The sequence below is a fragment of the Gekko japonicus genome, unplaced genomic scaffold (genome assembly GCF_001447785.1).
Source record: "Gekko japonicus isolate JY-2015 unplaced genomic scaffold, Gekko_japonicus_V1.1 scaffold100, whole genome shotgun sequence".
NCBI classification, from domain to species: domain Eukaryota; kingdom Metazoa; phylum Chordata; class Lepidosauria; order Squamata; family Gekkonidae; genus Gekko; species Gekko japonicus.
This window is the reverse complement of record NW_015167060.1, coordinates 1644991-1667089: the sequence shown is the minus strand read 5'-3', so window position 1 is coordinate 1667089 and position 22099 is coordinate 1644991. Positions and strand designations below refer to the sequence as shown.

Sequence of the window (22099 nt, the reverse complement as noted above, 5' to 3'; positions counted from 1 at the left end):
GCCTTGGTATTATTTCAGCTTCTAGCCCGCCCTCCCCCTCAAGCAGGCTGAGGACAGGTTACAACAAAGCAATAAATACATAATACAATGTTTAAGACATCACAATTATTAAAACTCAATATAAAATAAAATCCATCAATAACAGACAATAGCAGTCCATGGCACCCATTCAGTCACTCTATCCCAATCAGCTCCCACCTAAATTCCCCAAGTGTTGCAGGTGGATTGTAGTTGACACTGGAAAAACAGGTGAAGAAGGGACAATAAAAGTTGACAACATGCACAGCAGTACAGGGGGAAGTTAATATAGATGGATCTCTGCTGCCTCAACTGTGGGCCTGGCAGAGTATCTCTGTCTTGCGGGCCCTGCGCAATTGCATTAAGTGCCTCAGGGCCTGGATGTCAATAGGGAGAGTGTTCCACCAGGCTGGAGCCAGAGCCCAGATGGCTGAGGCGAAGTAAACATCTTTAGGGTTGGGGATCACCAGTAGATCTTGGTCCAATGAGCGCAATGCTCTCATCCAACTCCTAGCGGACTGATTCTAAATCTCCCTGCACCATTCTCTGCATTCTATTGCAGAAGAAAGATCAAAACTGTTTCAGGGCTGCCCTCATTCCAGGTAATGCTGAAGGGTCGCATGATCTACAGTACAAACACAGCTGACAGGTTTAGCAAAACTAGCAGCAAAGTATTGTCTCTATGCAGATTGTCTATCAGAACCACCAGTGCCATCTCCATTCCAAAACCAGGACTGAAGCCTGCTGAAAAGGATCAAGGGCAAATGTGTCACACAGAAAAACGAAGAGCTGTTCTGCTACAACCCAGTCTATCACCTTACCCAGAAAGGGTAGGTTTGGCCTATAGCTCACTTGAACATTCACTGGCATAGAGGTCTTTATCAGCAATGTTCTATGAATGGCTTCTTTTAAAGATTTTGGGAAGTAGCCTTCTGACAGTAAACTGAGCCAGCCAAGATGGGAACAGATCTAATTTGCAGGAAGTGGCCTTCAGTACTCCCACAATTCTGTCAACATCCACTAAGGAGACTCATATCAAGCTATCCAAACACAAACATGATCAGATGGTTCTTCTAGCATCTCTGCTGCCTGATTTGTACTACAACCACAGCCCATGTTGGACCAGGTAAGAAATTTTTTTATCTACAAATAAACTAGCAAAATGTCACAGCTACTAGTGGATTCCAAGTCAACCAAATCTTGCCTAAGCATAGCTAGGCTATGCACAATTTTGAATAATTGAGCCAGATTGTGCAAATAAACTGCTATGGGGGGGGGAAGGTTTCTTCACCACTGTCACCACCTCTTACGATTTCAAATGAGATCTATGGCATGCTTTGGCTGATTCGATTGAAGTCGTCCTTCAACGATGCTCTGTCTTCTAACCCTTTTAATTTCCCTCCGCTCATTGGTAATCTGAGGAGCCTTTCAGGGAGGGAGAGGGCACCTAAGAGCCTCTGTGTGTCTTGAATTCCTCAGCTGCGCTGCCAACCAGATTCTCAGCATCCTTCAGAGTTGGACCAACAAAATCTGTCTTTGCCGACAAAGGTAGGTAGGATCACCTGTGCCACGTCCTTCCATCACACACAGCAGTGCTTTTAAAGATACTCCACTTGAGTGACTTCTTAAAAAATGGCCCCACATAAGCTATTAACTGAGGGAGCACTGGGGGAGAAAAGGATTGGAAGAAAACTGCCCAGGGAGCCAAGGCAGGAGCAGCTGAGTCTGCCCCAAGCAGAAGAACCCACACTTACTCCTGGAGGGATGTCCCTCTGTCTGGCCTCACTTTGGTGTAATGGTACATGTGCTGGACCGGGATCTGCGAGACCCAGGTTCGAATCCCAGCTTGAGTGACCTTGGGCCAGTCACTCTCTCAGACTACTGCACATAAAGCTGCTTTATGCAGAGTCAGACCATTGGTCTGTCAAAGTCAACATTATCTGCTCTGACTGGCAGCAGCTCTCCAGGGTCTCAGGTAAAGGTCTTTCAGATCACCTACCCCCTGATCCTTTTCACTGAAGATGCCAAGGATCGAACCAGGAACCTTCTGCACTGCAAAGCAGCTACTCTGCCATTCAGCCAGAATCCTACCCCAATGCAAAACTAATCTGTGCTGACATGGCAAAAGTAAAGTCAGGGCATGCAGACGCCTACCCGGCACACCTCCCTTCTGCTCCCTCCTGCTTTCACAGCAGGGGCACCTTTTTCTGTATTGTTAGAACCCTACAGCTTAGAAAATTAAATAGAATTATTTCTTTTTGTGTTTTGCATACAGCTGTAGTTTTGTTTTTGCCATATTAACACACTCCATTGTAATTACTGAAGTGTGGCCATATTAGTCTTTACAGAAAACAATATTCTTTTTTCTTTTTTTAAATCCAGATGTACCTCCTGGAAATGGACTACAGGCCATTGCAAACACCATTCCAGACACAGATATTGCCCAAAGTGCTACTGATCTGTCACAAAATAGCAATTGCAGAATCATGGATAAAGTTTTTGTTTTTTTAAAAATGCATGGCACTGTCATGGGCATCTATATGGTTTACCAAGAACCCTGGCTTCCAAACAAGCAGCATCCTCACCTTGAATCCTTATGGGGAAGATAGCATCTCTGTAGATACACAGGTAGAGGCAGATGTCCCAAAGAAGGCTGGGAATTTTAAATGAATGAAGGTGCTGAGAGTTAAGAACGTAGAACATAAGAACATAAGAGATGCCAATGTTGGATCAGGCCAAAGGCCCATCCAGTCCAACACTCTGTATCACACAGTGGCCAGAAATACCAGTGCCATCAGGAGGTCCACCAGTGGGGCCAGGACATTAGAAGCCCTCCCACTGGTGATCCCCCCAAGCACCAAGATGACAGAGCATCACTTGCCCCAGAGTCCTTATCTATACCTTGTGGCTAATAGCTCACTGATGGAGAGTTCTGGTACTGCCTTAGCCCAACACCAATACCTCTGCACAGGGACTACAGATCTCACAGCACTCTCTGGAGAGAAAATGACTGTTGTGTTTGTTTCACTAGGCCAAAGGGAAAGACACTTGCTCAAAGCAATCCCATAACTGAACAAAGCTTTGGTCTCAACATAGCTTGCAAGCTGTTTGGGCCACAGACTGTTCCCCACTGGAGACCCAAAGCAGCTTCTGCTGTTTTCCTCTCCTCCATTTTATCCTCACAACAACCATCTGAGGGAGGTAAGGCTGAGGGTGTGTGACTGCCCCAAAGTCACTCAGCAGTCTTCCATGGCAGAGTGGACATTCAAGTCCGGGTCTCCCAGATCCTAGTCTAACACTGTAACCACTCCCTGACCTGGACAGCCCAAGCTAGCCCGTCAGATCTCGGAAGCTAAGCAAGGTCGGCCTTGGCTAGTATTTGGATGGGTGACTTCCAAGGAATACCAGGGTCATGGTGCAGAGGCAGGCAATGGCAAACCACCTATGAAATCTCTCTTGCCTTAAAAACAAGCCTAGCTCACCACCTAGTGGTGCGTAATACTAAATAAGCTAGAACGTCTGGCTGCCAGACAATCTTAGGATCTCCTGGCTATACTACACACACTGCCATATGATAATTAGTTAATTACTGTAACCACCACAAATGCTATTTCTTATGTTGGATCCAGGGCATGGTCTGATTGCACTTGACACCACTGAAGCTAGCTTGGTCTGGCTCTAGTTAGTACTTGGCTGGGATCAGGGGTCATTGCCTGCAGGAGCGCACAGGAGTGGAGCTCTGGCAGTAAAGAGCCTAGGGGGCAGGCACATGCAACAAGCCCCACCCCCTGCTCCCAGCAGCCCTCTGTCAGAGCAAGAAGCAGCCAGGTAAATTGCAGAGCCCCCCGCTCGGCCCCCCAGTCCAAAACAGTCCAGTAGCACCTTTAAGACCAAGTTTTATTCAGGTACAAGCTCTCCCTCCTCTGTGAGGGCAGATCTGCACGTTCCCCCCCCCCCAAGATCTATCAATCCAAAACAGTCCAGTGGCGCCTGAGCGATGGGTGTTGACTTCTGACACGCTTCCGGTGATGTCAGGGTGTGTGGCATATGCAAATAAGTTATACTAATGAGCTCCTGCACCTCTTTTTCTACGAAATGACCCCTGGCTGGGATGCCTCCTAGGAACTTGCTGTGCACCGTCATGGGGGGGCTCCATGAGGGATAAATGGGATCTAATTGTAATGAATTAATTTACAAGGTCCAGCAAGAATCCAGCAGCCCGAAAAGGCCTGTTGTGAGCAAAAGTAACACAGAGTTGTAAACAAGGCTTGAAATCCTCTCGAGCCCCACCCTTTGCCACTCAGCAGAGAGCCACAGTAAATTCACAGCACCCTGTCAAGCATGCTTAGGTAATCCAATGTGATTTTAAACACCTATTTGTGGCATTCATGCTGCAGACTAAATGGCCAAGTCCAACCACATGTACTGGCTGAATTACTGCTGGTTATTATGCAGTTTTGTTTTGTTTTTTTAAAAAAGAGGATCAATCCTGCAGCACATGCTGAGAGATGCCACATGACACTCCCAACTTCCAGTCCACATGTCACAAGCTCAGTCTCTTTTATGGATTGCTAATCCCTGAAATAGCATCCCAGAACACAGTGCAGCACAGCTTCAAACTGAACAGGTTGCGCCACATGCACAGATATTTGACAGTACGGCTGACCTTGAGAAGCAGTCAGGGACACCTAGACACCTACATCGAACAAGCTTGATCAATCCAATGAACATGGCTAGCAGCAACTATATGCCCACTCGCCATGGAAAATGCTAGTAGCAGAAAAACATTCTAGGCAGGCTGCAGCAGAAGAAGCCAGAAGGATGCACCCTCAGGATGTTGACATGATGTCAGACAATGCCAGGTGGAGCTGCTGAGCCTCCTGATGGAACCCTTTGTCATTTCCCAAAGTACCAACATTCCTGGCTGTCAATTCACCTGCCTTGATGTAAAAGGCCCCCTACTGGATAAATGTGGCTTAAATATTCCTACCACTTCACAAAGTTGAGCTTTTCTAAATTGGGGGGGGGGCACTTCCGAACATACAAATGTTACCCACCCGTCACAGAGTGTCCAGATTCCTTTCCTCCAGGCAGTGATTCCACCACCACTATATTGCATTTTCCCAGTGCTCATCTGCAGTGGTTTGTCAACTCCCAGCTAAAGCATCCACAGGATTTATGGATGGTGTGTAGAATAAGACTGTGAACATAGTATGTGCCCCTACAGGACACTGCCTGTGCCATCACCAGGGATGAGTGACACCATTCTTTCTTCCCTTGTCCTCTTAAAGGCTAAGCCTTTCACCCCTGAAGCATGGGGACACTTTCTTTTCTTTTTAAAAAGGCAAATAAAACAAAAAATACAGTGCATTATGTTCTACCATCTTCTGAGCCTTTTTTCCACAAACTTTTTTTTGCAACAAACAAAATAAAGGAATTACTTTCACTTTTGCTTTTTAAAAAACAGTGAACAGAAGCAGAACAGCTCTAGCACATCAGAATAGGACACTGACGTGGGATTTGGTACTCGGACAAATACAGTGCAATGTAGCACTTTGGTTGTCAATCATACTACAAGGCTGATGTGATGGTTTCATTAGGAAGTTTTACTACCTTCAGATGTACTGTTACCTAGCTGATGACATGTTTTAATGCTGGTTGCATTTTTATTGGTTTTACTGTCATTTTATTCTGTGGCTTTTACGATGACTCTTGTACAGTATGCCTGCTGATGCGGTTCATCTTGCTAATCTATTTATATGTTATTGTTTTACAATCGTAATAGAAAACTACAGGATAGAAAAACTTTAAATGAATGCTGTGGTGGAACGTGCCTGCTCTGGCCTGCAGCCCTGTTCTGCCCTGCCTTCCTGGGGGGTTCCCATTTCCCTGGATGGGCTTTTCTTCCACTCTCATGTAGCCCACCGCCACCGCCACCTGATCACTGTTGGGATTTCCCAATGGGAGGATCAGGACTCCCCACTTCCCTTCCAAGTTCAGAGGCCTTGCCTCAATGTCTCCAGCTGCCCAGTGCCTCCTCACCATGGGGACAGATTAATGTCTTGGGTGCCCTTGGAGGAATAGCCACTTGCCAACTGCCTGCCTTCCCCCTATTACTGCCTGTCAAGAATCTCCAATCCAGGGGATCCTTGGTATGAGGGAGCAGAACTCAAAATTACGAAACAAACCTGGAGGGTGAATCAACACACACCACTAGGGTAGTTTGCCACCAGCCCTTTTAACTATCCCAATGATTTGATTAGATGCCAAAGGGCATATTTCCAATCTTCCTGGGAATAAACAAGAAAGTCAGCCCGGCAAGGTTGGTCACTTGCAGAATGACCAATCTTCCTGGGAATAAACAAGAAAGTCAAAACCCGGCAAGGTTGGTCACTTGCAGAATGAGTTTCCACTGAAGATTAACCAACAGGTGGATGCTTGAAGTTTAAGGATGCTTTAAGACTAATTTGATTGAAGTATCTGAAATACAGAACAACCAATATAATCAAAGTAATTTTATTAAAGAGTGCAAGAGTATTTCAAAAGGAACAAAACAATGAGCGACAAAACAAGAAACCTACATAGTACATTCCAACTACACTGTACCAAGCGTTGCCCTTCTTGGTTGAAGTCAAACAGTGTTATTATAGGTCTCTTTGTCCCAAGAGGATTGGTTTGTGTGTGCCAGGCAAGCGCCTGTCCCATGGCGAGGTCAGCCCATCACCTCAGGATAGCTGAAGCTGGCTGCTCCAACTGCAACTAACCAGAAAGAACAGAAAAGCTAAACTTCTTAAAGTCTAAGATTTGAACAGACTGGAGCCCTTTAGCCAATCCAAAACTCAAGACTACCAAAGTTATCTTGACATGTACCTGTGACAACAAATGGCTCAGAAGAGAAACAGTTTATGCTTCCCTTCTGTAGTGTAAATCAAAGCATCAAAAGAAGGAGGTGTGGTGTAGTTCAGGAAACAAATGGTGTGGCTCCGTGATTCAAAGGCACAAAGTCGACTTGCCAACCTTCCCATGTCAGCAACTGGATGTTTCCCTTCAACCCACAGTGCCGGACTAGATCTTAATATTAAGCCTAAGTGATGTTTAATTAAGGAACAAGGAATTTAGCCAGAGGTCCAATTCCTTGATACCACCTATGTAACTTTTATTGTATTTAACAGACAGTCTTTTTGAGTGGTGTTGATCTTCCAGGGAGTTTCTGTGGTGGTGAGTTCCACTGGTTTGTTGCATGAAGCAACTATACTTTACCTCTTCTGTGTTGCCAGCTGGCTCTCTGTTCTCCAGGAGTGAAAAAGGATAAAACAAAACATGGCTTATTAAAAAAGGAGCTGCCCTGAGCTGATTTTGGAGAGGCAGACTAGACGTTACCTATAGAAACTAAATAAATATTGCATACATTAAGTTACACAAAGTTAGGGGTTCCTAGCTGTTAGAGCATGAATACCAGTTTAAGGACCAGCCACTACAAGATTCTGCCAGAAATCCAGGTTTTCAAGTCATGGGATTGCATTAAAATCAGTTTCCATTACTCATTTTCCATCCCATGAGATTAGGGGGAAAACTATAAAATGTGATTTACTTACGAGCTGAATGGCTGAGTTCGCAAAGAGCTTAAAAGCTCTCTCTCTGCCTTCTCTTACTTGGATTAGATGCGTGCACACATCCCATTCTGCAGCCTTATATGTGGGTGACTCTGAGAGGACACTTCCATTTAAATTTGATGCAACAGATTGTGCCATTAGCTGTAGGCTGGTGCTGTGTGGGACAACCCATGGCAACAGTGAGGATGGTCCAGACGACTACACATGCATCATAGCATGTGTAGGAGCCCTCCTCCACAAAAGGGAGCTGCTGAATATAAGTACCATGTCAACATCTACCTGAATCTGTAGTAACTGTCACACAGAGGGCCATAACTTGCTTGCCTGACTGAGCATGCAAAAAGTATGAGATATCAATTCCAAAAAGCAGTAGCTAGGGGTTCAGTTATAAAACTATATAACTCCATCCTTTCTACAAACCAACCCTCTAATATTGAGAGCCAGTTTGGTGTAGTGGTTAAGTGCGTGGACTCTAATCTGGGAGAACCAGGTTTGATTCCCCACTCCTCCAGTTGCAGCTGCTGGATGACCTTGGGCAAACCATAGTTCTGTCAGCAGTTCTCGAAAGAGCTCTCTCAGCCCCACCTACCTCACAGGGTGTCTGTTGTGGGGAGGGGGAGGGAAAGGAGTTTGTAAGACGCTCTGAGACTCTGAGTGAAGGGCGGGGTGTAAATCCAATCTCTTCTTCTTCTTATATTGAAAGCTCTAATCCAAGCACATAGTTTATTCTGCAGTGAACTCTGTACATGTTCCAGACACACTCTTCCTTATTACTGCTTCACAGGCACTGGGGTTGAGCCCTGAAAATAGGTTTCACCCTTTTCAGACTTTGAAAACAAGTCCTGCATATACATTTTATTTTCATCTTTATGGGCTGTATTTTCCCCCAAACCCCACTGCTTTTGTTGGGTACCTCCAGAGCCTTAGGACTTATGTAGACCAAAGCCCTCTTACAATAAACATTTTAGTCCTGCATGTTACGTCACCCCCTCGTGGACAATACCAGGAGAGCACTATAGCTGGGGTTAATTTAACTTGCCTATTCCCTTAAGGAAAAGACCAAGAGACTAGAATTTTCTGCCAGCACTGCTGCATCCCATTTTCCCATCCAGGTTCCTGTCTCCCTGCATCCCTGCTGCTGCTGCCTCTTGCTTGGGGTTTTTGCTCATAATAACGTGTGTGCAGGCCCTTGTGGGGCTGGTACCAGAGGCTTCTGGCTCCTAGAAATGCGCATAACACCAAGGCATGCTGTAGCCCTCCCAGCAGGGAATTCCACAGGCAGCTATGGGAGAGGGATTCAGAGAGTGCAGTACGTGATGGCTGGAGGCTGCTGTCCCAGCCATCACTGCAAGTCATCTCTCAGGCAGCGTAATCTGCTATGATCTGATTTTCTTGCACAAGTCCCATGGGGACACGCTGTGCACAGCACCTCAAGAATCACAGGCCCAGACTGCTGGAGGGGGGGGGGGCAGCCCAGCAGAGGCTCTGTCCATTTACCAGAGCCTCCTTTAAACAAAGCATGGTTGGCACAAGGGCCTTGACTGTTTGCTGGTGAAATGAACCGCAGTCCTGAACAGAGTGACACACTTTTAAGTCTAGGGAAGCTGGTGGGTTTAGAAGGGTGTTGCTCTGTTTAGGATTGCACTGTAAATCCCTTCTTGGCAAAGAGCATTATCGTGTTGACAGCCCAGAGGCCAGGCTACAATCAGGGATTTCACACTCTCAGCCTGCTGGAGGGGGGTAATCCAATAGTTTGTAAACATCCTCTGCTCCAAAACTGACACCTTGGGGGCATCTGTCCTTTGGGCATACTTTATTCCTCAGAGCTCTGCCAATTTCAGCAATTGTTTGTCTTGTGGCACACCTATGGAGTAAAGTTCAAGCTGGAATAGCTGGGATCAAGCATCAAAAAGGCACAGTATTTCTAGCCCCATGGTACTCCACAGTGGGTTGGTCCTGAAGAAACCAAGAGAGAGCCATAAAAAAGCTAAGAGGACCCAGAGTTGAGGGTTCACACCCTTAGTCAGTCATGCCTTTACTTAGCAGTGGGAAAGCTGCAAAGAAGATGTTGGCTTCATTTTTAAAAGCATCTAATCCTTACGTTTGTAAAGACTAGATAGGCAATGCCTGAAGAATCCTCAGAAGCCAGAGAAGCTACTGAACAATACTTATTACAATGATCAAGGGGCAAGGTTTCAGTTCCCTACATAAGCTCTTTGCCTTTTTCCCTTTAGCAGAAGTAGAATGTATTGTGGAAAAAATGAAAGTCTGATAATCTGCATGATTTATAGAGGTTGCAGAAGCCAATTTTTCTTGTTGCAGAATTTGAGGTACCTTGGTGCAAAGGTCTGTTTTTGTTTTGTTTTCTTAAAAGCTCTGGATGAAAAATTTCCCTGCACTTCATTTCTCCCTCTGTAAAATGGGAATCCTGGAGCTGCGGTGGCTCAAGTGGTTAAGACGCTGAACTCCAGGCTGTGGAAGGTCAGTAGTTCAGCCATTCGAAACCCTGGTGCCGCATGATGGAGTGAGCTCCCATCTCTAATTCCAGCTCCTGCCAACCTAGCAGTTCGAAAGCAAGAAATTGCAAGTAGATAAATAGGTACCACTTCGGTGGGAAGGTAACAACGTTCCGTGTGCCTTGGTGTTTAGTTATGCTGGCCACATGACCACGGAAACATCTTCGGACAGCGCTGGCTCTTCGGCTTTGAAACGGAGATGAGCACCGCGACCCTAGAGTCGGATTCGACTGGCTTTCGAGCAAGGGAACCTTTACCTTTTTAAAATGGGAATAATAATAATCAACTTGACAACAGGAATATTGTGGCAGGAGATTGGCTCCAAAGCGGCGACATAACAATGAACCACAAACCACTTCAGGCTACTGAATCACTTTCAGAGGCAGGGGGAGCAGCAGGAGGCTCATGGACTGATTAATCTGGTTTATACCAGTGATCTATTTGCCCAATACTTAGACTGGCAATCGATGTCCAGGATTTCTGGCTGGGATTTTTACTACCTGCCATCCTCTAAATAAAGATGACAAGGATTGAACTTTGATCCTTGAACGTTCAAAGCATGAGTTCTGCTGCACCTTGTTGCATCCTGGGAACTGGGGCCAGTGGGGCAATTCCATACAGCATGGAGGAAAGATCTCATGCTGGCCCTGTGCCAGTTGGATTGGCACATTTGCCAGTAGATTTTAGGGTGAACTCTCAACATCTGTAAGTAATGATAATTCAGCACTGTGCAGACTAAAATAAAATAAAATGTTTTAGGCTCAGGACTGGGACTAAAGCAGTTGCGCTTCATTGAGCTTCTGCTCCAGCCTCTGCCATAGTTCCAACCTGGGTTGCAAAAGTTGCGTTTTCTGCGCAGATACCATCTCTGTCCCACCCTACAGTGCCAGCCCAGTACAGCTAGAGATACCAGGAGCCCAGCTAGCCTCTGTGTGTTCCTTCCTAGCTATTTGCAGCTCTCCTGCCCAGCACCTCCTGAGATTTCTCTGTTCATTATTTACAAGCTTTGGTTCAAAAGGGTAACCAAGTCATTATAACAGACCTCTTTAAGGGACTTGACACACTACCTTGGGACATTCCAATTAAAGCAGCAGCATTATATGACAGCAATGAAATGCACAATCCAATTATTAAGTATGCTAAAGGTAGACATGCCCAGATTAAGCTCCCAGAGGGATCTGGTTTTTATATATATATAAAAATACACACACATACACACACATATATATATAGTGGAAGATATTAAAATGCTTGCCAATAAAACATGTCCAAGATACAAAATGGCCAGAGTGGTAATTAATGAGGAGGACTGGGCATTTCCAGCAGTCTGAATTGCTTGTTATGCTGGGCCTGTTCCAAAAACCGTTTCAGTGCAGCCAAATGCAAGGTCATCCATCTAGGAAAAAAGAATCTAGGGCATACCTAGGGAATGGGATGCTCTGTCCTGGAAAGCAGTAGCTACAGATGTGTTCAGAAGATCTGGCTCCTGCATTAAATACTGACTGAGACAGGGGACCTGCTCCTCAATTCATTCACATACTCGCCGCTATAGTTTAGAATCAACACTCCATCCCATCCAAAGAACACTCTGCCTGGATTAGTTCATTCTTAAGAGGGTTCAACTAAACTTCCCTTCACACAATCAGTGTGTGGTAAAGGAAGTTATTTCTCTTCTTGGTTGCACTGCGTGTGTGCAAAGCTTTCTTTTGTACTGATGACAAACAAGCCCGCAGACCAAGGCTAGACTCGCCTGTCAATCGGATTCCTCAGCCAAATGTAATTCAGTACACTTGAGACAGTAACAGAAGAAAATGTATGGCCCTAAATGCATTTCCTTTGAAGGAACACTCAGTAAGTTAAATGGCATTTACTTTCAGTTAAATGGACACCAAATTACAGCCTTAGTTACTTCTTGTGAGAACTGTGGGACTAAATGCCAGCTCTACACATGCAGCAAAAATGAGGTGATAGAGTGGACCGTACCAATTCAGCATGCAGGTAGGGGAGACCATTTTTTTAAAATCTTCCTCCACATAAAAAACTCCTCACACATTGTATATCAGCACAGTGAGGAAAGTGGGCTGTGCTAAACCTCTCTCCCCAGTGTGCTAATTTACAATACGAAGGGAATGTTTTTAAAGTGAAACAGCATTCAAAAATACCATCCACTTTTCTACCACCTCATTCTGCATAACAAGTGGAATGGCGGTAAAGGCAGTGTCATGAGGTTCTGGAAGCTGGATCCTCCCTTCGCAGCCTACTCGGCTGCTGCCCAGCCCAACATGAACCATCTGTTCTACAGATAAAGCAGGCAGAGATTCTCACACACAGTCATGTGTGTGCAGCTTCAAGGCTGGCTCCAGGCTTTGAAGCGTGCTGAACAAAATGTCCTTCGGTGCCTCCCCACTAAGAACACTGGTCCCTTGGGCATGCACGTGTCCACACAGACACACACCCTTCCACAGAAAACAGCAGACCACAACAACAACCCTTTCACCCATCGTTAATCTCTGTCAGCTTCAGCAAGGTTAAAAGGGGTCTGAGAGTCATGCTCTGCTCTATGCCCCTTGACCCAAAGGGGGCAGTCTCCCATTCCTGGTGGAAACTGATGAGAACAATAGTAACTTCCACATGGCAACGATTCTCTGTGGTTTCCTTCTTATTGCAGCAAGCAACGGGTTTCCACCTGGCAGGTTTCCCTGTATTTCTCCTGTCCCAGCACTACTGGGGAGGGGGTGGCTTTGAGGTTAATTTTTTAAATTGGTAATTTACATATCACTATAGCTGTACATCAATTACTGATATTTTTTTAAAGGACCCCTGGGAGGAGGGGAATAGCAGCCAGGCAGCAAGGAAAATGGCACCAATGTGGGCATAGCTGGGAAAGATCCAGACTCTCCTGTCCACCCAAGCTTTGCTGTGATCTTTCAAAAAAAGATCACAGTGAAGTAGGTTTTGAAAAGACTGCAGGAAAGCCTCTGATATTCCTGAGTCTCAAAGAAAGTCCTTCTTGTTTCTTGTAGGCACCTCTGGTCACAATCCCGAACATGGCAGAGGGGGAAAAGATCAAGCTGTCTTCAGATCTTCTGCCATCTTGGAACTGATCCACAGTTTGAAAATGTAGGGACTAGATTACTAGAGCTGGTAACTCTGACTTGGTGAGCTACATGTCTACAATGGGCAGGACTTGACTGTCTAGGCCAGGGTTGTTGAACTCATTTGTTATGGGGGCAAGATCTGATATAAATGAGATCTTGTTGGATGGGGCCATCTGTGTCATAAAATGTAATTCCAGGTAGTGGAGATATGAACTTTATAAAGGACACAATTAAAGATTTTTTAAACTTTAAATAAAACATGCTTAAAACACTAGCACTCTTGCAATATTTAACAGTCTCTGATAACTGAAACCTCTTGCTCTGAATTATTGCATCAAAATGTCTGTGCTATAGCAATCTTTATGCTGCTCAGGTGTGTATCTGTAAACTGCAAACCTACTTTTGATTTATTGACATTCACTGCAGAAATCTCATGCTCAGTATTCTGAGCCTAGGACACAGGGGATAAACATGAAATGGCTGGGCATTGTGAGCTTTTTTACATACGTTACTTCATGTGCTGGTCAAGAACATGAGAAGGCATCCTGACACAGACTGAGGGCTATGTGTTTGTCTACAAAACTTATTTCCTAGAGAAGTAGCTACAACGTCTTACAAAGGAAATGTGCTAGCTGAACTTGGTCTGACACACAGTATCAGCCTAATCCACCTCACTGGCTTGTTCTTATTCCTCCTCTAAAATAGTTCATATTGCTTTCTTACTGAGAAAGACCAGATCATGAGGGCATGAACACAGTGAAAAGGGGGAGAGACCCAGTTGCACCCAGGAGACTTGGCATAAGGAGCCCTACAAAACACACACAGAGAGAGCATAAGGAGCCCAACAAAATGCACACACCCTGTAGCAAGGCACACAAAAGCTCATATCTTGAACAAAACTTTGTTGGTTTTAAAGGTGCCTAGTATTTCTTCCATGCGATTGAGGCAGCCCAGAAAACCAAGCTCTCCCTCGTTCCCTCCCTCCCTCTCTTCAGGGAGGAGCCTCAACCAGTGGAAGGAAAGAAAGGCTTCCCTTTGTCTCCTGTAGGATTGAGGTAGCCTGGCCAGTTCTCTCCCTCTCCCTGGGAGGAGTAGGGGGAGGAGCTTCAGCCAGTTCTTTACCAGACTCTCTTAATCGCACAGGAAAGGCTTGCCTATCTATCTCTCCTGTGCAACTGAGAGAGTCTGGTAAAGCAAGCTGCAACATGGCAGCAGCAGCAGAACTGGAAAAGGAAGCAGGAAACAGCCAGGGCCTTGAGGGCTGGATTTAAGCCTTCCAAGTGCCTGATCATGCCCGAGGGCCACATGTTTGACACCCCTGGTCTAGGCACTCTCCCCGTTCTTAATCCTTTCACCATGATTCCTAGACCTTCCTCTGCTAGTAAATGGCAGGGCTTCCTAACTTATATACAAACAAGAAGAATGTATGCTGGGAATCTGTGGGGCCATGGCTGCAGTACCAAGCAACTGGAGCAGAATCCAACTAGCTCAGCTGCATTTTTTTTAACCTCTGATTGCAGAGGGGAAAAATGTGGCAGGCTTGTTTTGCTAGAAATGGAAAAATGGAAAAGGTATCCGGTGATCATGTAGCACAACTTCTTTAGTTAGCACATTCATCAGCCACTACCTGTAGCTCTCCCCATCAACATTTCTCCGCTTTTCCAGATCATACTCATTTCCTTCATTACTTTTGCATATGCTGCAACTCCAGTCTCTAAGGGGAAAGAACCCCTGAATTCCATGAGGGGGGAGCCCTCACTCCACCAAATATCATGTAATTATGTAAACTAAATGTACCTCACTAAATCTGTATAATCTATTCCAGCCACCGACTTTAGGTTTTCAGTTTGAAAAATAGGAATTTTTAAATTATTTTTTATAAAATTACTATTATTTTATTGGATTTATAACATGCTCTCCTGGAACCAGATCAGAGTGGGTGACATCAATTTTTTTTTAAAAAAACAGCATTTTAAAACATTAAGAAAATCCAATAAATACACTAAAGATCATAATCATTACAATAAACACCCTAATACAGTTAAAAACATCCCATATGATTCCAGGGAGCCCATTAATTTTTCTTCCAATGCAGCCGCATAGAGATATTGTAAATACAAGATTTTTCAGAAGACCTGGGGAGATGTTAGACAGCAAAGCTTACAGCAGGGAAGGAGAGCAGCTCCTTGAATCTCCAGCTACTCCCTGAAGGGAGTGATACAAAAGGAAGAGAAATCAACACAGTATGTAGGAGTTTTCAGGAAAAGGGTGCTTCAAGAAGAAGGGGGGGGAAAGGCACAACTCTTGTCTGCTGCTGCAGGTCTCTTTAACAGTGCCGGTTACTAACTTGAAGGCATCCTGCCTCAGCCTACAAGAAGTGCTGTTTATATGACATTAATTAGGGGGTTTCTAATTTCATTAGTAAGTCTTCCCAAGCACAGGAGGATTACTGTGCCTTTCTACAGTAAAATAACCAAGAACTGGAAAAAATGCTATACCCTGCAGAAAAAGAGGGAGAAGCTGATAGACACAGCAGAAGGATGGGGTACGAGGAAGAGGGAAAGATGGACATTATCAGCAGAAGACAGAGGGAAGAGGCTTGACAGACAGATAAAAGACAAAGGTCACATTTACAGAGGTAACCTCAGCTGTTCCTGCACGGTTCACAAAGAGATGAGAACTAAGGCAAGGTAACGGCCTCCTCCGCTCATTAGCCAGGAGAAGGGTGTTTGCCCTGTCCCCAGGGGAGAGACAGCCAACTGCAAGCCTGCCCAGCAGGGCATTCACTCAGGGGGCACAGCATCGGGGGTATTTAATACCTGGGAACACACCATGTGAAAGAAGAGGAGTACATGCTGCTTTTTAAAGTGCAATTATACCATCATTCCTTAACTGCTCATTCACGCGAGCATCACATGAGTGAAACCTGCTGTTCTCATTCTCAGAGTGCTTCTGTTCACCAAAGACAATATGGCTGCTTGTGGAATAGGAAGAATTCTGGGATACATCCAACACCCTCCAGCCAGGCCTTTTCTAAACCTGGTCCTCCAAGGAGGGGGGAAAAAATACTGATATACCACTTTGCAACTTAATAAGCTTCCAAGGCAAACTACACACACACATATCGATACGTTAAAATCAATTGCTGAGAATAAAACCCCTAAGAATGAAAAAAAACCCCAGCAAAGTAGCCACAGCAGCAAAAATGCATTATGAATTAAAAGACTGGCCTAACAGTCTTAACCTGGACCCTAAAGACCTATAAAGCGGAGCTGACATCAGGAGAGTCTCTGAGGACAGCATTCCACAGCCACCTCTCGTTAAGTGACAAGGCCTGATTGCCATGGGACTTGCAGCCCAGACTGTAGGGGTGAGTTTCCTGTCGGAACTCTATTCTGAAGCACCACAGGGATCCAATTCAGATGAAGACTGCAGCACAAGAAGTAGCTTCATCCTTCCCCCTTTGCCATTTTCTTGATCTGAAATGGCCCACAGTGCTGTTATTTGCCCTAGAGTGTGGGAAGCTACACATACACTGTGGGCAGCCATCCAACAAGGCAAATCACGCTTCCAGGGTAGGGTAGGGGGTAGTGTTTCCCACACACACTGATGGGCCTTATTTTGTCTCCAGGGCTGCTCCTGAAGGTCTACTGAATCCAGTGCACCGCTGCAGAAGGGAGAAGTGGGAAAGTCCCACTCTGCAAGCTGATCTTGTGGGATGCAAGAGCCTAACTCCAGATGCCACCTGCATAAGATCTGAAAATGGGGACATTCTAGGAAGGAGCTCTAAACACAGTTTCAAAACAGAAGGCAGGTACACATGGGAGCATGCTTCCTTTCACATACCCTGATCCCAAACAGCACACAGCTCCTGTTCATAGCACATATGTGAACAGTACTGGAGTTACCACCTTCATTCCCTAATACCCTCTAAAGAAGTCCATAATACTGTCTGCATGTACTGTTGCCAACCCCTAGTTTATGGCTGGAGCTACCCACTATGACACAACTATGACAGTGTCATAGAGGCAACGAACATGAAGTTGAGCAAACTTCAGAGGACGGCGGAAGACCAGAAGCCCTGGCGTGATCTGGACCATGGGGTCGCGAAGAGTCGGACTCGACTGTGCGACTGAACAACAACAACCCACTGCATCTGAAGAAGTGTGCTCTAAGTCACAAAAGCTCATGCTGGAATAAATGTTCCTCATGTTTAAGGGTTGCCAGGTCCCCCCTGCCCACCAGAGGAAGATGGGGAGAGGTAGGGTAGCCAGATCCAGGTTGGGAAACTCCTGGAGATTCGGAGATGGAGCCTGGCGAGGACAGGGACCTCAATGGGGTACAACGCCACAGAGTCCACCCTCCAAAGCATCCATTTTCTCCAAGGGAACTGATCTCTGTAGTTTGGACAGGAGTTGTAATTCCAGGGGATCCTCAGGACCCACCTAGAGGCTGGCATCTCTAAGTTGTCTGCACTGAAGGAAGATAAACCAGGCTTAAGAGTCAGGAAGAGAAACAAGGAAGAAACACTAGTAGAACAGCCTGTTGGAGCATGTTCAAAAGACAGCGGGTATTGTCCACATCATACTCTGCTTATTGACAACTTTTGCACTTTCCCCAGGTTTTCACAGAAAAGCCTGAATTGTGTGAATGAGGCAGACACTCTTGTGCTATTAGGCCACAACTCTTCCTGCTTCCTGGCCTTTGTTCTCTTCTTCCTCCATGATCAAAGTCTCTCTGTTTTCTAGGTGCATATTTGCACCACAGCATCCATGTGCTTACAATGCTGGTGAGATGATGGTACATGAATTGCTGGGAGGAGGGAGCTCTGCTTGCCTGTGTCTCTGCCCTGACTGGAAGGAGTGGGGTGATTGGAGGACACCTCTGGCTTTTTCCAGCAGTGTGTGTGTGTATGTGTGTGTTAGCAAATCTGTAAAAACTGAAGTAGCTCCTGAATGCAGAGTGGACATTTATGAATATTCATCCACTGAACTCTCATGCTGAACTGGACACAAAATCAGCCAACGGAGAACCAACCCTTTTCATTAGAGCGGAACTGCAGCTGTGCACACTGTTTGTGCCCTGGCCCAAGGTCCCCTAAACACCAGCCTTGAGGCGGGACAGTCACAGATTGGAATGGCTGGCTCAAAACATCCAGGAGCCGAACCTAGAGTGCTGTGTGATGCAGCTTGTGCATACAGACAGCAGTCTGGGGGTGGAAGATGATGCCTATGGAAGACAGGAAGCCAATGGCCAATGCTTCATTACTGTATCTACAAGAGCGGAGATAGGCAGATGGCGAGGATGCCCGGCTGCTCCATCCTTTAAAGGCTATGCAAAGGCATTCTTATTTCAAAGAGTTCTTCACCAGGCAAAGATGAGACTATTCATTGGGTAGATTCATTTTGGTTGATAAAGAGTTCCATGAAACTCAGGTGCTTCTCTGCCATCTTTAAACTGCTGATCCAATAAAAAGGTATAACTTTATCAATTTTGCCCTCCCCCCCCCCGAGGGACCGGTAGGACCAGCCATATGAGAAGCAAATAAAGCAGAAAAAAGAAGCGAGTCTGATTCCAGACTGAGTTTTCAAAAATCCTGGGTATATTCCAGCGGTGTCACAGACTCTCGGTCTGTCTATGGGAATGTAATGCACTCTCGATTAAAGGAGCACTACAGTTCTTGACCATCTGCTCACAGCATTTTAAGGACAAGGAATATTGTACAGTAATTATATAACAATAACCAAATAAGAAAAACCAAGCAGGTTCCCGCAAACCAGCTCAAGGAGACAAAACCTGTCAAGAGTGAAGAGTGATCTTTGACATCTGGCCCCCACCTGGCCCTCATAGGAGATCCAGGAAGGATGAAGAGAAAAGAAGTGGCTTTATACAAGTTGCACACACACCCCCTCCCACACCAGACTCCATTTCCCTGGGTCTGCTGTTGCCCTGTGCATTGTGCCCCACCACTGCGCTAGAACCCTTCCCACAGAAAAAGAGGGAATTGGGGGAGGGGGAGAAGCCAACTTACCAATTCCGAAGGGCTGCCTAAAATGAGCCCCAACCCCTCAATGGAAGCTTGATTCTCCCCCCTCCCTACATGGTACCTTCCCCTTAGATCCTCCTACGAAAGAGGGCACACTGGCACAGCCTGTGGGGCAGCTCTGCAGCACAGTCTTACCCATATATAGGACGCCTTCCTTGGTCTTCTCCGCAGCCACTGCGACCCCTTCCTTGGTCTTCTCTGCTGCAGCGACGACCCCTTCCTTTGCCTTGGACAAGCCCTTCATAAACACATCCATCCCGGCACTGAGGTCTGGGTGAGAGAAGAGACAGCCCAAGATGGCTTCAGCAGAGGGCTCTGCTGATCCCACCACCCAGATCGGTCACATTTCTGGGGGGAAGGAGGTGAATCCGGCTCTGGAGAGATGGGGGGGGGGGAAGCCTGGGAATGGCTGGCACAGCACTTCCCCAGGTTGGTATCCAGGGTGAGTGGAAGACATTGCCCATCTTGTTCAGCTCCGGGCAGTATTGTGCTGCAGACCTGGCTCCCCTGCCAGCTTGCCCGCCCGTTGGGCTGGGAGAGGCAGGAGACGGCGGCTCTCCAAAGGGAAGGGGAGCAGCCACATGGAGGATGCCGAGTCCCGCTTGCTGCCATGGGGGAAGCAACCCCGTGCCCCAGATTCAACAAGTCTCCTGACAGCTGTTACTGCTGCAAAGGCTGCCCCTCCCCAGCAGCCATCACCCTGGCCTACCTCGCCTGTCCTCATGGCTGCAGCTGCCCCCTTCCTGTTCGTCTTAACACGGGGGAGTGGGGAGGGCAGCTGGAAACCACCACCTCTCTCAAGCCCCATCCCTAAAAAGCATGGATTAGTTTTCCCCGTATGTGCAAAGGCAAGAAGGAAACCGGGACTGAACCAGGATCAAGGCAACTCGAACAGGGATGACTCCGTGTCCTTGAAACCCGGGAAGGGAGGGGGAGGGGGGCTGGCGAGGCTGCTGGCTCGGTAAATTATGGGGGGGGGGGGCGGTCCCAGGACGATGACCTCTCTCTCTATCAGCCCCCCGATTCCGAGCCAGCCTCGCCAGGCATCAGAAGAGAGTCCCCTCCTCCCCAAAAGGCAGATCTCAGCCACGCGTCGCCGGCCCACCCACGGGTGTGTGTGCGCGCGTTTCACCTTCAGGCCAACGCTATGACCCCCCGCCCTGGCCAATCCATGGAGGATCTCTCCGATCTCGTGCTCTCCCCACACCTGCAATTTCCTCCTCCCTCCGGACAGACGGAGGGAACCCCGCCAAGCCGCCACCGCCGCTCACCTGCGATCGGCAATAGCGCTGGACTCCGGTGCGTCTCCGCTGGGGGGTTCAGATCATTCCGGGCCGGAGCGGGCGGCGGCGGTGGCGGAGGCGGCGCGGTGCAGCGGGGGAGTCAGGGCAGCTCTGCCATGGAGCAGCTCGGAGAGGAGGAGGAGGAGGACGAGAAGGAGGAGGAAGAGAGAGGAGACGAGACGCCGGTGCCCTCGCCCTGCTGCTGCTGAATATTGCAATGAGCCACCGCGCGCCCTATACCCGCCCGGCGAGGGGATTTCATCATAGCGCGCAGTCCGCGCTCCCCGCCCCTCCGCCCTGCCCGGATGCAGCAGCGGGACCCCCGGCCTGGAAGGCCTCCCGCCCGGTGATTGGGGCGGGGCCTCCGAAAGGAGGGAGCAGAACCTTTCTGCCCCGGCCCGACAGGCGGGGCCGAGCGATGCGCTACCAACGAAGAACCTCGAGAGTCTTTATGGGATCGGTGGGGGTCGCCGGGCAAATGTGGCACATGCAGAGGCAGGCACGTAGACCCTGGTCAGCAATTAGGCCGGCACATGGACGCAAAGCCAGAGGCGTGCGTAGAAAACGCTAATTCGCTCCCTTTGTGCAAGCCACAAAGCACCATCAGAAAACCTGTTTCATATAAGAAAGAAAAATGCGGTAAACAGTAGCGGGTATTCACATATGATGCTTAATTAGGAGGATCCAGCCCCATGGAAATCACGGATGCCCACTCCTCAGTCTCTTCTCTGATGGCCATAAGTAAATAGGTTTTGCAGATTCCCGGATAAATGTGTATTATTACATGCCCCATTAAAAATAGGCTCGGATTGATAGTGTCTTGCCTACAAACAATTGTAAAAAAAAGGAGGTTCTTCTACATCCCACAGAAACACCAGTTTTCATAGTTTCTAAATCTAGACTGAACCATTTCAGGCTGTGGGTGAAAATACCTACTGGATCCTCCAGTTCCTAAAAAATCAGTATGTCAACAAGATCAGGCCAGAATTCTTTGCTGTGGGGAGAGGTGTGCTCATTCATACAAGTCTCCACTTGAAGTGATCCTGAAGATTCTCCCATGGAGCAAATACCTTTCGGTTAAGAGGCTATCTAGATCGGGAAAATGGTACAGGAGAAAGGGTTAAGCAGACGTTGAAATATCTGCCACTGGCAAGCTCTTGTGATAGGCCAGAAACCAGCAGGAGACTACTATAAAACTCAAGATGGCAGTCCTAAACCCAATTTGGTAAGATTTTTCTCCCTCACTGAGTAAACATGTATAAAATCAGATGGATTGAGTAGCTAGGATTTATAGGATCACTCAGAAAAAGCATAAAGATTGGATTCTGCTTAATTTGATCCAAGGCTCATGAACACACAGATTCATAACCTGTTTTCAGTGCCAAGATTATGTTCTGCAACTGCCAATGTGGTAATAATTAAATAGATGGATGGATGGTAGATTTCTTTTGTCCATGTGCAGAGTGCTTTGCCTGACTACCAAACTGCCAAGCTACCAAGCACACATCTGGGATTACAAGTACTT

At 46.9% G+C, this 22099-nt stretch overlaps 1 protein-coding gene across 1 annotated transcript in view; it reads right to left on the bottom strand.

The window, feature by feature from the left end:
- The window catches only part of SNCB (synuclein beta), a 31270-nt gene extending 10375 nt beyond the window's left edge, over positions 1–20895 (bottom strand). Inside the window, exons 1-2 of the mRNA XM_015412530.1 lie at positions 20563–20895; positions 19427–19561 (exon numbers count right to left, since the gene is read on the bottom strand). Of these exons, the coding sequence (XP_015268016.1) occupies positions 19427–19547 (121 nt within the window). The 5' untranslated portion in view covers positions 19548–19561; positions 20563–20895. The remainder of the gene's footprint in view (positions 1–19426; positions 19562–20562) is intronic.
- Between the last annotated feature and the right edge of the window lie 1204 nt (positions 20896–22099).